At 43.0% G+C, this 15,324-nt stretch overlaps 1 protein-coding gene across 11 annotated transcripts; it reads left to right on the top strand.

Annotated features, from left to right (window-relative positions):
* The first annotated feature begins 1,383 nt into the window (after positions 1-1,383).
* Positions 1,384-8,728, top strand: LOC119328964. Of its 11 annotated transcripts, none has more exons than XR_005159246.1 (8): positions 1,386-1,978; positions 2,576-2,734; positions 2,857-2,905; positions 3,034-3,141; positions 3,498-3,617; positions 4,533-6,097; positions 6,174-6,251; positions 8,320-8,728. XR_005159246.1 is itself a non-coding variant. In XM_037601947.1 (5 exons), the coding sequence occupies exons 1-5, from the start codon at positions 1,702-1,704 to the stop codon at positions 4,549-4,551; spliced, it is 573 nt and encodes a 190-aa protein (XP_037457844.1). In that variant the 5' UTR covers positions 1,388-1,701; the 3' UTR covers positions 4,552-8,728. The 11 variants fall into 11 exon arrangements, 2 of the variants coding, with proteins under 2 accessions (XP_037457843.1, XP_037457844.1); XR_005159245.1 differs by having other exon boundaries at positions 6,184-6,251; XR_005159242.1 differs by having other exon boundaries at positions 1,387-1,978; positions 6,174-8,728.
* Positions 8,729-15,324: the final 6,596 nt, after the last annotated feature.

Raw genomic sequence — 15,324 nt, forward strand, 5'->3', positions numbered from 1 at the left:
TCATGCTCCTGTGGGTCGGTGAACTCCGCCAAGGGGTCTGGGATTCCATGACTTTCACATTCGGCGTCCTCCTTGGCCCATACGGGCCTCTTCCCCTCGTAACCACGGCTTCTGAGGCGGTGGGGAGGCATGTTCCTGGCCTCGAGCGCCTTCAATTTTCTCCGATTTCCCCTTGACACTTTCCTTAGCGCAATTCTCTTTGAATTTTGCAAAGTCCTCTTTCGTTATTGACGGATTGTCTGCATGAATCTTGGACCAGGTTCATTCTTCGCAATCTTTTTTTCACCCGAACTTTCCAGGCGGACAAGTCGTTGGTGAATGTCACCATCGCCTTGTCGTTTATCTTTGTCATGGCGATCTCTTCCCACGGATCTTCATATTCTTTTTCATTCTCGCCGGGGAACAAGAACTTATTGTGCAACTCCTTTATGAGCATGTTCTCCATATGTGGTATGAGCCTCAACCTCTCGTCGTTAATGTTGGCGGTTTCCCTGAGGATGCATCCAAGTTGATTGCCCCAGCACTTGCGCGCTTCCTCCGGCGCCATTGGCTCTAACTTCTTGGGGTGCATCTCCGTGACCACAATTTGTCCGATGCCAAGCTCGTTTCGTCTTCGTGTCCTCTTCTTCTTCGGTGCTTTACCGGCTACGACAACATCGTTGCCGGTCTCGGGGGTGGTGTCGGTGCCGTTGCTGGTGCTGGTGTCGGGGTTGGTGCCACAGCCGCCACCATGCAACCCCATCTGGTGTTCATCCAGGTATTCGAAATAGTGATTTGCTGTCTCGATGGGGTCTTCGAGGCGAGCACAACCACCCGTGACTTCGGTGTCGGTAGACATGTTTCCTATTCAACAATTGTAAATAAAAGATATAATGAAGAGAAAAAAGGGCCTATATTTGGTTGGAATTTTGATTCATTCCCCTTCCGACAAATCCCGGGTACTCCATATGTCCTAGTTTGTAGCACAAGTCATGCAGAAAATCACGAAAAGTTTTGGCATGACATTTGCTAAAAAGTGGACATATGGAGCGCCTGAAATTTGCCGGAACGGAAATGAATCAATATTCCGGCAAAACATAGGTCACTCGGATATTCTTCGACATTCAACCAACATTGCAAAATCATATAACATCAATGACATATTTAAAACAATACAGAGGCTAGCCAACTCGCTTGGAGAATGCTCCCTCGATCAGTTTCTTCGCTGGCCGTTGGATCTGGCCATCTAGAGTGTCTGAGCCGTGGGATCTTTACCTGCTGTTAAACCCGATTTCACTTCGCGGTCGTTTCTGCCGTCCAATGACTGATGGGCTCGCACCGCGTGTTTATTGGCTGGGTTGATCGATCTCGGGTGGAAAAGGCTTTCGCCCAATCCCCGCGCGCGCTCCCAATCCTGGTCGCGGAGTTGTTGCGCCAGCCCACACCCGCACCAACCCTAGCCGCCACACCTCTCCTTCCTCCCTCGCTCGACAGCGCTGCACCCCCTCCCTCCTTGCTGCTCGTCCGGATAGCCGCCAGCCGCGGCATCCCTTCTCCCCCTTCCTCCTCCTTCCTCCTTCCCGCTGGCGCCGACAGCGCGACCACGCCCTCCTCCGGTCCTTCCTCCCCCCCGCAGCCAGGAGTCGAGCCCTCGTCGCGAGGAAACCACGGAAGGAGGAGCTCAACCGGGCGTCACCGGCCGGAGAAGGAGGACAGTCGCGGATGCCTGCCAAGGAGGCGGATCGGCTCGCCTCCGTCGTCAATACAGCCGCCGCGCCACCACCCTCCTCTGCCAGTTCTTTCGGCGAGATCCACCGTCTCCTGAGGTCCTTATCCACCCCAGCTCGCGAGGAAGCCTCGGGAGGAGGCGAGCCCTCGTCGCGAGGAAGCCGCAGAAGGAGGAGCTCAACCGGGCGTCGCGGGCCAGAGAAGGAGGAGAGGCGCGAATGCCTGCCAGGGAGGCGGATCGGCTCGTCTCCGCGGCTGGAAAGGCTCGATGGTAAGTTTGGCTTGTTCTCATATCTCAGCGAGCCCTGCTGGGATTATTTGTAGACTTCCTTGCTGAACCCTACAGGGAGCAAACACATTCCCAGTTTGCTTCCAGAGGATAAGGCACGGGAAGAGGTGAACCTGCTTGCTCTTCACTGACTCCTAAATAAATATCTAATCTGTAATATTTTGTTATATCTCTGCTCAGTTACAATTACAACATGGGGTTTCAAGTGTCTATTACTGTGGAACACCAATATCCGTGCATTTTAGTTATGACTAAGTGCCACACGAATGAATGTGAATGTCTGTTCAGGTAATAAGTATCACGATTAGCAATTTCGGTTTGTCCCCATAGTCTATGTTTATCCCATGTCCTTTCAGCACCTTCTGTTATTTTCCTGCATTTTTCTTCCCTTCTGCTGCAGATTAAGTGACTGAAAGCAAACGAATAATTATTCTGGACTATTCAGATTATCAAGTACAGTATACTGCAGCACATCAGCTTCTTAAATTTCTGTTGCAACCTAGCATATACCAGCATAAAAAAGTTTCTTTTTCTCATCATGTATATTATGTTCCTCTAAATCACGTGTACCATTTTCAGGTATTAATAGCTATGTTTTTAAAAGCGTCCCTAAGGCGACACCTAGGCGTCGAAGCGCTCCCCCTCCGCTTTGGAAAATCAACCGCTTTGGGCGCCTAGGCGTCCAAAGCGCCCGCCTAGGCGTCGCCTAGGCGCCAAAGCGCCCCCCTCCCTAAGGCGGTAAGGCGTCGCCTTAAAAACATAGATTAATAGTGCAGTACTACATTAAGGCAATATGTTAGCATATTAGGTACTACTATTCTTTGCTCTCTAATTTGTGAGCGCTTATGGTTTTTCTGCAGTAAAGACTCGGCATCTATTCGTCTTGGTACAAACTAATGTTCTAATAAGGTAATAATAATAAGATGTTGCAGAGATTAACACAATGTTTTCCTGCAGTTTTTTTCACCTAAAATCGTCCTTCAACACAATGATTTTATTGTGTTAATGTCTTTCAAATCTCAACTTTGTACATGCAGTGTCCATCTTGGTTCTGGTGAATTGATTTGGGGAACTCTTGAAATCTGTTTCTTGTATATTGGCCATGATAACTCTTCACCTGACATTCTACAATGGCTTCCAGCCAGGTAATTAGTTCACATGGGCTGCCATTTCCCATCCCTTCCTACTTTAATACATATGTTTAGGCCACTTGATTGCTTATTCTAGGTATGTTAGTTTGTGTATCATTCATGCCATGGTACTTTTTGTTGCTCTATGTGGTAGGTTACTTAGAATGGTATAGTTAAATGCAGAAAAAATATAATCAGGTTGGGAAAAGTGGAAACTATCCATTGATTAAGGAACTAACTAATTAGTCTTATGATGCATTTTCGCGTACCATGCTGCATTAGTTTTTGGCCGAAACTTCTTGCCTAGATATGGCCATTTTACTTTTGCTACACCATGGTTAGTTAGCTGAGCTATTTAAATACAATTTCAGGGTTTTCTTGTTGCTGCTATTCCTCGTGGATATTCAAGAGGCAACTTGGCACCTAATGTCAACATCATGCTTATTGGTGACGAGTGAAATGAAAGAAGGCTGCAATGGAATTTGGATTAGGTATGTTTCTCCCTCTTCTCAACTCTCTCAATCTTCATCCCAATTCCCGCCGATAGTGATTGATATGGGTCTGTAGCTACGTTCAAATATTTTCTTCCTTTCATTAAGCAACTTCCCTCGAAAAATAATGTTTCATCGTTGAGCCTCTTACAGACTACAATACCTATTACAGACTACAGACCACAGCTTACCTGTAACTCCAAGTCCTATCACAATCTTGGTGGAATCTGAAAGACATAACGCATATGCACCAATAGACCAAAAAATCCTCTCTATTATAAAATAGAAGAATTAACAACTTATAGTACGCAGAAAATAGTGGTATTAGTTGAAACACCATTGTAAAGAGCAATTTCAGTTTATTGAAGATTCTGTCCCCTGTGGTAGGCTTTCTTTGCAAATTCTTTAGCTTAATTGATGTGTACTCATTGTAATTTTCAGTAGCAAGTGCATCACGTATTTGGTTAATGCACTGTTTTTTATTTTCCATCCATAATGATATTTGAAGACAAGGAATTAGTATGTTATGCTTTTGGGGGTTCAAACACTTGGATAAGATTAAACACATGTGCTAAATTGGCAGTCCTTCATCCAAATTTTCTTGATAATGATACACCATTTGGCGACAAGTTCTCTACAAAACTGGTATTTTTATGACACATGGTCGTGTAGCTGTGATCAGAAAACGAGTTAAGATATAGTGGGAAAGGGACCAGAAATGTGGTCTGTATGACCGAAAACATCCTAAACAAGTGAACATATGGTTGTTTATTATTTATTATTTTGCTCTGTTAACTATCTGAACTCTTCTGACGGCCATTTGTTCTCTATTGTATTTCTTTAGAAGTTTCTCCATGATGGCCTTTTCCACCTAGAAAGAGCATCAAGGCCGTTGACCCCGTTTTTGTTCTATAGGCATTTGTTCTTCAAATGAGGCTCCAACCTGAGCAAGGGCATGGTTTGCAGATGATGTATCTGCTTTATGTGTGTCAGAAGAGCCCTCCGACGCCCAGCCGTCGGTGTCTCTTCCCGAAGAAGGATCATGGTTCCCCACCTCTCTACAACTCATATTAAAATTTTGGTATATTCTTTTCTTACTTTATAGCAAAAGAGCCCGTGCGTTGCAACGGGGTAATAAGATTATGTTTCGCCACTTATCACAATTGCTCCATCTCGTCATTGTCATCAACCTATTCATCCTCCTGCCCTTTTGGAAGTTTCCTTTCGCCCTTTTGCAACTTTTATTATGTACACGGCCTTGTGGTTTCCGTCATCATACTGAGCAAATGCCAGTTAGAAAGGAGAGGTGAATGTGAAGGCCTACTCTGAGTGCCATCTTAATAACTGGAGCCTCGATCTGTTTTACTTTCCTTGTCAGCAAAATTAATGATTTTGATTTGCTTGTATCTGGGTTATATAACCAAATGCTCCTCTTGAAGCTAGTGTTCACATCCCTTGATGGTAATCATTATAACTGCAATAGAAGGCTGTGATGTTGCATCGTATATATTTGGGTGGGATCATGCACATGGAAAAATTTGGTACCAACGATGGTGAAGGGTAAGAAAGATGTAGGTTACATAAAAATATATTCAACTTGAAAAATGGTACTCGCTCTTTAAAGAAATATAAGAGTGCTTCAATTATTTACAGAGGGAGTACGTGTCAAATACTGTATGGTCGGTAGAAAGCATCTACCTAGCTTTTGCGACATCCGTTACTGCAGGTGTTGTTGCAGCCAGTTGGTCAGCAGGCAAGGGCATGTACATCAGCTTGAGCTCTAAGCAAAGAAGATATGTGAGGGACCGATTCAACGGGGATGACCGTGTCTGCCTCCCATCGAGACAACTGCTTCTCCTGTGAGCTCCCACTCGAGGGAAGCGAGGCATGTGGAGCCAGCTTGGTTCTCAACATCGGCAAGCTCCCCATCTCGTTGTAAACTTGTAGACTAATCAATGCCAAATCACAAGTATGTTTAGGGCGATCAAAAGTTGCCGTAGTAGTACTTCTTGTGTCGGTCTCTCCATGGAGTGCATATACGTATAAATGGTATAATCAATCACAAGATGACCAACTCCCCTATGCTAATATGTGCATACGATGTGATCATCGAGGGTCCTTTATACCATTGATGATTGATTGATGGAAGCAATGGCTGATGCGATCAATATAGTGGGGTACTAATGTGCCCGTTCGAAAACGTGTTGCATGGCGTCTAGATCCATGCGTCCACATGCTAGGGCTGCCGCTGAAGGCGACGACAAGCGGCCCTAGCGACAAATTTGCTGAGGCGAGCCTATTTTTTAAGAAGCGTGTTGGTTCTGATATTTTTGTACATGTGTATATCTAGTCCTATGTCCACGTTCAACAGATTCAGATGGAATATCAAAGGGAGATGAGCGAAAAAACCGCGTGTATCGTCTGTGCCTGACTCGGACCAATGCGACGTAAAACATTAGGCCGACGAAAGGATTTTTCAGGTATGTATGTATATTTAAAATTTATACACATTTTCAGGTTTTTTTTTCATATATAACATGTTATATTTTGAGTTAGTGTTTGATAGATAAATATTTTGAAGACCATTTTAATCCGTGGGACGTAAAAAATTAGGCGGGCTAAAGGATTTTTCAGGTATGTATGTATATTTAAAATTTATACACATTTTCAGGTTTTTTTTTCATATATAACATGTTATATTTTGAGTTAGTGTTTGATAGATAAATATTTTGAAGACCATTTTAATCCGTGGGACGTAAAAAATTAGGCCGGCGAAAGGATTTTTCGTATGTATATTTAAAATTTATACACATTTTTCTTAGTTTTTTTTTCATATATAAGATGTTACTTTTTGAGTTAGTGTTTGAAAGATAAATATTTTGAAGACCAGTTTAATCTGTCAGAAAAAAGAAAAATTAAACAGGAAAAAGGTGAAAAAAGTTGAGAGGGCAGGGGATCGAACCTGCGTCTCCCCGGTAGAAGACCCACGCTCCAGCCAACGCAATACCTGAATCCTTCTTTTGCATTAGAGACAACCAACTAAATAAACCAGAGACCACTGCCGCGACTTGTGAAAGAAAACTGAATCGTTTTTCCTACTTATAGGTGGCATTGGTGGGTAATATTTAGCAACTTTAGGGGCAAATTATATGACGTACCACCAGAAGCAATATCTGCTTTATTATTAGGGGAGATTTCCTGTGAACAAAAAGTTGGAACCTATTCTTAATTTCCCATAGTGGTTTTGATGGTATTTGGTCAGTGTGTTCCTGGCTGGAATTGCATGTATATCTTACAGATTTACATTGCAACAATTAATAAGGAGAATAGAAGCATTTGCATCCTCTAATACTTTGCGTGCCATGCTTAGCGAGAATTCAAAATAGTGACCTTTGGATATCAATTATGCGTTTGTAATTTCGTGCCAGGACCTAAAAGAATTTTTGTCTCATGCTTCGACTATCATATCTATTTTCTCTATAAATTCTAGACATCCAGTTCAGATTATGATCTTTGCATGCCCTTTTTTTGTATCTTCTGAAATTGGCCAACATTACAAAAAAGAGCCACATGTTTTAGAAATTGAATCACCATGACAACTTTTCAGGTTATGGTTCTTTAGCCATTTAATGCAGTATCAATGGTTCAGTGTGCTTCATGAAATGAAACATAATGTATAGCTCAGCAATTTTGAGACTTACCCGCATATTTTTGCTTCACCCGTCACCACAGAGGTCTTACCTCACCTTGACCATGGAGCCACTAGGAGTATGATCAATATATGATCATTCTTAGAGTTGAAATCAATTGCTTCCTTCATCAAGTGATTCATAGTAAACCAGTGAACATGAATTTTATGTGTATATATTACTTCTTTGTTTGCCATTTATTTTGTTAAAAATATTTATATGACATTTTTCAAAGAGCTTAAGGTTAGAGATGTGGTGCTGTATGAGGCTATTGTTAGGATGGAAGATAAATTAATGTTAAAATATTTTTGATTTCCTTTATTCCGTAAACGGCAATACAAGATATGTTTGGGCCACATGATTCTATTCCAAAAATTTAAACAACTTGGCAATTAACAACACATCAAATGTTATGTATTGAAAATTTGAAATGGATCACTTTGTCAGGTTGGGTTTTAGTAGGTCATAATGGTTTTATTCTATGACAAGCTTAATTTGTTTATAATGTAACCAGTTCAAGGATTGACGAGTTTTTGAGCCCTATGACCTTTGTACACTCAGGTTCGGCTGTGTTCTTTGTGAAGTATACGTCATGCAAGGCTCATGTGCGTTGCACTTTTTTCACTTTCCAAGCTACAGTCTATACTCCCTCTGTAAACTATTATACTCCAAGCTACAATCTTTAGTGATCTGAACGGTCTTATATAAATTACAAAGGGAGTACTTGAAAGGATATTCTTTGTATGTTATTTGATTCCATCAGCCGTACAACCTAAATTAGCAATTAGGTATCTACACAGTGCAGTGGAACCATTGTGCTTGCTGTATTTTTATTTTAGCGTTGAAATGTTCTTCTTAGTTTGTTCTGTACTGAGAAATTTTTTTGTTTTCCGGCCATTGTTTACTAAATCATATAAACATATTACCTTATATGGCCTTTGAAGTTTCCGTTTTATAAAGAGCTTTGCACTGATCAACTTGAGTATGGTATGGTTTATTCTTTTGTGTTGCAGCTATTCCAGAGAAGTTTAGAGCTCCACAACCTTAGCAGAGATAAAACAATCAATCAGCTGAGATGCATCACATGATCTTTTTCTCTTGACTTTGATGGGTATTGAACCCATAGATTAGCTTATCAATGGAACTCTTATCAGCGTTGAGAAGGTGGCACAAAATCTCATACACAGGGCGATCAGCTAAGAAGCATCGGGAAGGACTTTTAGGATGGTACATCGGTCAAATGCATCCTAGGATAGGTCCTTTAAGAATTATGGTGTGTTTCCCTCCTTTTGTTTACCATAGGCACAGAGGTTTAGCCTCAATTTATTATGATATTTTTGTTTAGAGTAGATGCAGAACTGAGACTTACCCAGGTTGTGAGAGTTGGTGATGATTCTATTAAAAGTCCCTTGTTGCCTGCAACGTTTGTCTCTGTAAACAGCAGTGCTCCTTGACTCCCCTGGCGGCTACGCTAGGGTTCCCCTTGATTCACCCAACTCCACCTAAAACTCATGCCAGATCCTTGCATAAAGGCCTCCGGTGTGATCCCCCGTGTCTGCGCTCATCAAGGAGACGATTGCATGTTGACTGCAGGGAAGGAAACGATGTCCTCGGAGGCCGCCGCGGCGACGGCGGCGGCGGCGGAACAGGCATCTGGAAGTTTCAATGGCGATAGGGGCCGTGATCACGGTGCAGTACTAGAGGACAGGTTTGCTGGACTTAACCTCCGTGGGGAGGAAGAAGAGGAATTAGACTTGTCTGGAGAGATTGAAGATCTGATTGCTGAGACAAGATGGGTGGCGATCTTTAGGGTTCACACCCGAAAGCCATTCAGCCATGTGTCTCTGTTCAAGGCTATGAGAAACGCATGGATCCCTGAACAGGGTGTGATTTTCAAGGCTAAGAAGGATAATCTCTTCCTGGCTCAGTTTATGTGCTTGGGGGATTGGAATCGTGTTATGAATGGTGGCCCATGGATATTTAGGAACTCAGCTGTTGTTCTGGAGGAGTATGATGGACTGACGAACGTAGAAGAATACAAATTGGATCGTATCCCGGTATGGGCGAGGATTATGGGCCTCCCAGAGGGCCTGATGAAAAAAACTGAGATCGCGGAGAAAATTGCAAAGAAGGTTGGTGTTCCCCCCATCAAGGTCGTTGTGAATGAAGGGCGCATTAACCCAACGAAATATTTGCGAGCTCGAGTGTTTGTTAAACTAGAAACATCCTTGGTCCGTTTTGTTCCTCTTACTCTGAAGGAGCTTAAGAGATACCCGGTGGAGTATGAAAAACTCCCCGATTTCTGTGATTTTTGCGGGCTGATTGGTCACGTAGTAACTGAATGCGGTGATGGCATCCACAGGCCTGAAGAATGTGAATGGGGAGAATGGTTACTTGTTAACTTTGATGCCCCTAATGATCGAGGCAGGGGGTCAGGCAGAGAGGAAAGGACTGCAGGAGATGGAAGGGGTTTTGACAGAAGGGATAGAAACCCACGAGAGCAGAATCTGAATGAGGACAAAGATATGGAGATGGACTCAAATCAAGGGGCTGTTATACCCAGTGCTCGGAAGAGGTTAATAGGACAGGATGGCAAAGTTAATAGTCCAAATGTTGGCACATCTTGGCTTCCTGGCACCCCCCACCACCGGGTTTTGTCAATGACAAGGTGCAATTGCTGGAAGGCAATGGAAGTGAGACCATTGATAAGAGCACGATGAGCACCCCACAGAAGATTCACGATCCTAAGCGAAGGAGAGCAGATCATTAGGAAGAGACAGCTACAACCAGTATATCGGCGACACCCCTAGAGGGTGTTCGCCGGGACCAATGAAAATAACCAGTTGGAACTGTCGGGGCATCTTGGGGGCCCTGACAGTTCGCTCGCTTCTGGATATATAGAGGCGACATGAACCCGATGCGTTTTTCTTGTCCGAGACGCATTTGGATGATGCTAGGGCAGAGGTTCTGATGAAAAGGCTGCGGATGGACCATAGAATTACGGTCCCTAGTGTAGATGGAAGAAAGGGTGGCTTGCTTTTAGTCTGGAAGAAGGAGGTAAGGATCTACTCCCGGGCTGCCACCCTAGATTTCATTGATGTTTCTGTTGAAGAGGATAATGGGGATGAGTGGAGGTTAACTGGGATTTATGGCGAACCAAGCTGGGATAACAAGACTCGCACGTACCAATTACTTCGAGATCTACACGCCCAATCCAGGTTACCATGGTTGTGATCGGCGATTTTAATGAGATCATTCTCTCCTCAGAGAAGGACGGAGGTGCCCCTCGACAACAATCTCGTCTTAAAGCCTTTCAGGACGCCTTGTCTGATTGCGCGCTAGAAGACTTGGGGTACGAGGGTGATGGTTTCATGTGGTTCCATGGAGGACTGCGAGAAAGACTAGATCGGGCAGTGTCAAATGCAGAATGGATGAGGCTACACCCGTGGGCAGGCCTGTGCAACTTGGAGCTAGGTAAATCAGACCACAGGCCGATCTGTTTGGACACTAACCACCTTGTTGGAGTGGCAGAACATGCACCATCCTACGGAAGAAAATTTGAGGCAAGGTGGCTAGCTGAGGAGACTGTGGAAGAGATTGTTAAAATGGCGTGGCAAAAGGCTGCCGCCTGTAACATTGGACCAGGAGTGGGTGCTAAACTTTCTGCGGTGCATCAGGATATGCATGCCTGGGACCGAAGGGTGCTAAAGGAGCCCCGCTCAAGACTCAGGAAGGCACAGAGAGAGCTCGAATTGCTCTCAAGGGCAATCCCGACTCCCTGACGTCCGTATACAGCAGAAGGAGTTGTCTCTATTTATAGAAAATTTGCTTGAGCAAGATGAAGTATATTGGATGCAGAGAGGCAAGGTTAGCTGGCTCCGGCGAGGAGATCGTAATACTGCTTACTTCCATCAATCTGCCTCGGCACGTCGACAGAAGAATTTAATTAAAAAGTTGAGAAGCAATAGTAATAATTGGGTAGAAGGAAACGACAACTTGAAGTCGTTGATTCGTGATTACTTTCAGGGTCTATTTACATCAGATATGGGGGAGGTAGATCAAGGCTTGCTAAATTCTGTAAAACCTGTGCTGACAAATGATATGAATAATATGCTTTTGGCTAAGTATACCAGGGAGGAGGTTCGCAAGGCTTTGTTCCAAATAGGTGACCTGAAGGCCCCGGGCCCGGATGGACTTCACGCTATTTTCTTTAAAAGATTCTGGCACATTGTGGGAGAGGAGCTAACAGATGAGGTTCTGAAAGCTATACGGGATAGGAAAATCCCTACAGGTTGGAACTCAACGAACGTGACTCTCATACCTATGGTAAATTCCCCCGAGGTGATAACACAGTACAGACCAATAAGCTTGTGTAACGTGGTCTATAAAATTATTTCAAAAATGATTGCAAATAGACTTAAGAGGATTCTCCCTGACATTATTTCTCCAACACAAAGTGCCTTTGTACCGGGAAGGTTAATCACTGATAACGTGTTGGTAGCTTATGAATGTTTTCATGCAATCAAGAAAAAAACACATGGATCAAATGGGCTCTGTGCGGTAAAGTTGGATATGAATAAAGCTTATGACCGTGTTGAATGGTTTTTTTGGAGAAGATAATGTTGCAGATGGGGTTTCATGCGCAATGGGTAGAACTCATCATGGAGTGTGTGTCCTCAGTAACCTACAGAGTCAGATTTAATAACATCGAAACTGATGAGTTTTCTCCTACAAGAGGCTTGAGGCAGGGTGACCCTATATCACCTTATTTATTCTTATTATGTTCTGAAGGTCTCTCAAGTCTGCTTGCTCATGAACAGGAAATAGGAGAACTAGAGGGTGTGCGAGTGTGCAGGAATGCCCCCTCAATCTCACACTTGTTATTTGCAGACGACTCTCTGATTCTTATGAAGGCGGATACCCATAATGCAGATACTTTAAAAAGAGTTTTGGAGACATATTGCTCTAATTCAGGGCAGGTGATCAGTAATACAAAGTCAAGTATATATTTCAGTCCGAATACAAATGCTCAAGTCAGGGAAAATATTTGCAGAGAATTGAACATCATGACAGAAGCTTTATCTGATACGTATTTGGGCTTACCGACTATGGTCGGGGTGGACAGAAGCGATTGCTTTCAACACTTGATTGATAGAGTTTGTCAGAGGCTAAAGGGGTGGAAAGAGAAAACACTCTCGATGCAAGGTAAAGAGATATTGGTAAAATCGGTTGCCCAAGCGATTCCTTCCTATGCAATGTCAGTTTTTAAACTTCCAAAAGGAATCTGCAAATCTATTACTGATGAAATCGCTGGTTTTTGGTGGGGATATGATGAAGAGAAGAAGAAAATGCATTGGTTTGCCTGGTGGAGGTTATGCATACCGAAGAAGGAAGGGGGATTAGGGTTTAGAGACTTGCACAGTTTTAACCTTGCTTTACTAGCAAAACAGTGTTGGCGACTAATCCAAAACCCGGATTCTTTATGTGCTCAAGTTCTGAAGGCAAAGTATTACCCGGACGGTGACATTTTGAGGGCGGGACCCAAGAAGGGCTCTTCTTACACTTGGCAGAGCATTGTGGCTGGCATTCAGACCTTCAAACGAGGTTGCATTTGGCGTGTTGGATCTGGAGCTAATATTGATATTTGGAATGACCCCTGGATACCATCTAGTGTTACTAGAAAACTGATTACACCAAGAGGTGCAACTATGCTATCAAAGGTTGAGGAGTTAGTAAATCCACATACGGGGCAATGGGACGAAGAACTAATCCGGGATATATTTTCACCGGTCGACGTCCATAGAATACTACAGATCCAGCTAAACCCCCACATGATAGAAGATTTTGTAGCATGGAATTACACACGGTCGGGTACATTCTCCGTGCGATCGGCCTATCATAGAGAATTTGAGCATCAATATGGTCCGCGGTGGCGGCGAGGGGATGGGCAAGGCTCAGAATATATCAACTCGGTGTGGGAGGATATGTGGAATTTGAAGGTTCCTGGGAAGATAAAACACTTTGGTTGGAAAGTCCTGCACGGTTCCCTACCTTGCCTTGGTGTATTGGCAAATCGCCATATCCCATGCACGGGACAATGCCCAGTCTACTCAGTTGGAGTAGAAGATATACAACACTGCCTGTTTAACTGCCCGCGAGCAAAATCGGTTTGGGAACAACTTGGCTTGGCGCAAAGTGTGCAAGAGGCGATGGCTAAGGAAATCCCGTCGCACAATGGAAATCCTGTCGAAGCTTCAGGGTAATGAACATGAACTACCAAGGGCAGAACTTGCACTAGTGGCGGCCTGGTACATTTGGTGGCAGCGACGGCAGATCGCCAAAGGTATTGAGGTCCAAGATTCGTCGAGAACGGCTCTAGCGATTAGAGTTCTGACAACGAATTACTTGCGATCAGTGTCTCCCAAGGGCACATCAAGGACAATTGATCATATTTGGAAGAAGCCAAACCGGGGGATAGTGAAGATTAATGTTGATGCTGTGTTCCAATATGAAACACTCTCGGGAGCGAGTGGGGCTGTGGCCCGGGATGATCGAGGAGATTTTATAGCGGCAACAAATTGGTTCTTTCCAGTAGTAACAGGGGTGGACAGCGCTGAACTAATGGCGATCAGGAATGGTCTCTACCTAGCAGCCAATATTGGGTGCATCACTATTGTTCTGGAGTCAGATTCTTCATTTGTGGTGGACTCAATGAACCAAATCTATGATTATATGGGGCAGGATATAGCTATCATCATGGAGTGTAAGCAACTAATGACAGACTTCACGCCAGTATCATTCAATCACTGCTATAGAGAAGCTAACCAAGTGGCGGATGAACTAGCAAAGAAATCTTCCATGAAAAGGGTTTCTGGGTTTTGGGACGTGATCTCTGACTTTATTTCCAATCTCATTGTAAACGACATGTCTATTATTAGAGAAATAAAGTCTTATTTGCGGTAAAAAAAACGCCGTATGGTTTCCAATGTGACTAAGATGTAAATTCTTCATGGGTGTAGTTTCTAAAGCACAGAGTTGCTGAAAATGGAAATATTTTCAACATGCCATGATTTTGAAAGGGACTTTGTGCTACCAAATTATAATGTGTACATACATCTCATCGTAGATAACAATCCATCGTTTTTGCTGCTAAAGGGTATTAGATTTGTTACCATATGTGCTTGCCCATAACTAAACAAAGTAAAACATATATTTACATATATATTGTTTCAAATGGGACTTATGTGTATATGCATTTCATTGTAGACAACAAGCTACCGTTTATCCAGACTAAAAGAGATTAAATTTGTTGCCATATGTGCTTGCCCACAACTAAACCTTGAATATCTTTTCATCGCGCACATGGAATAAACATGGTCTCAATATCGTATGATTTAACACATGGCCTTTCTACTACCAGTATCGAATATGTCCTTGCAAAATGAAACTATTTTCATCGACAACATGTCTTTAGCGGGTCTTTGCGCCATTGGGCGCAACGGGTCAACTAGTATCATATAACATCAATGACATATGAGCATCACAGGAGCACATACTGAAATGACCTCACTAAACATTGCAAAATAGTGGTCTTTTCAAAAACCAAAAACCTTTGCAAAATGATCTCACTAAACATTTGCTACTGTTCTTTATTTATAGGAAGGGAGCTACTGTTTTTTGCTACTGTTTTAGATTTATAGCTATTTTATATACCTACAAAAATTGCCTAGCTAATTTTAATTTATAGCTATTTTATATACCTACAAAATTTGCTATTGTTTTTTATAGCTATAATGCTACTGTTTTTTATTAATAGCTAATTTTTTCGCTAATTTACCTAAATTAGCTACTGCCCTAAACTAAATTTGCTACTGCCCTAAACATATTTGCTATTCCCCTAATTAAAGTAATTTGCTACTGCCCTAAACTAACTAGGATTCATCTCCTAGGTTTCATCTAACTAGTGTTCTAATTACGGCAAAACATAGAGAGAGCAGAGAGCAAAGAGAGGGGGAGGT

Source organism: Triticum dicoccoides, chromosome 7A (genome assembly GCF_002162155.2).
Source record: "Triticum dicoccoides isolate Atlit2015 ecotype Zavitan chromosome 7A, WEW_v2.0, whole genome shotgun sequence".
In the NCBI taxonomy this organism is placed as follows: domain Eukaryota; kingdom Viridiplantae; phylum Streptophyta; class Magnoliopsida; order Poales; family Poaceae; genus Triticum; species Triticum dicoccoides.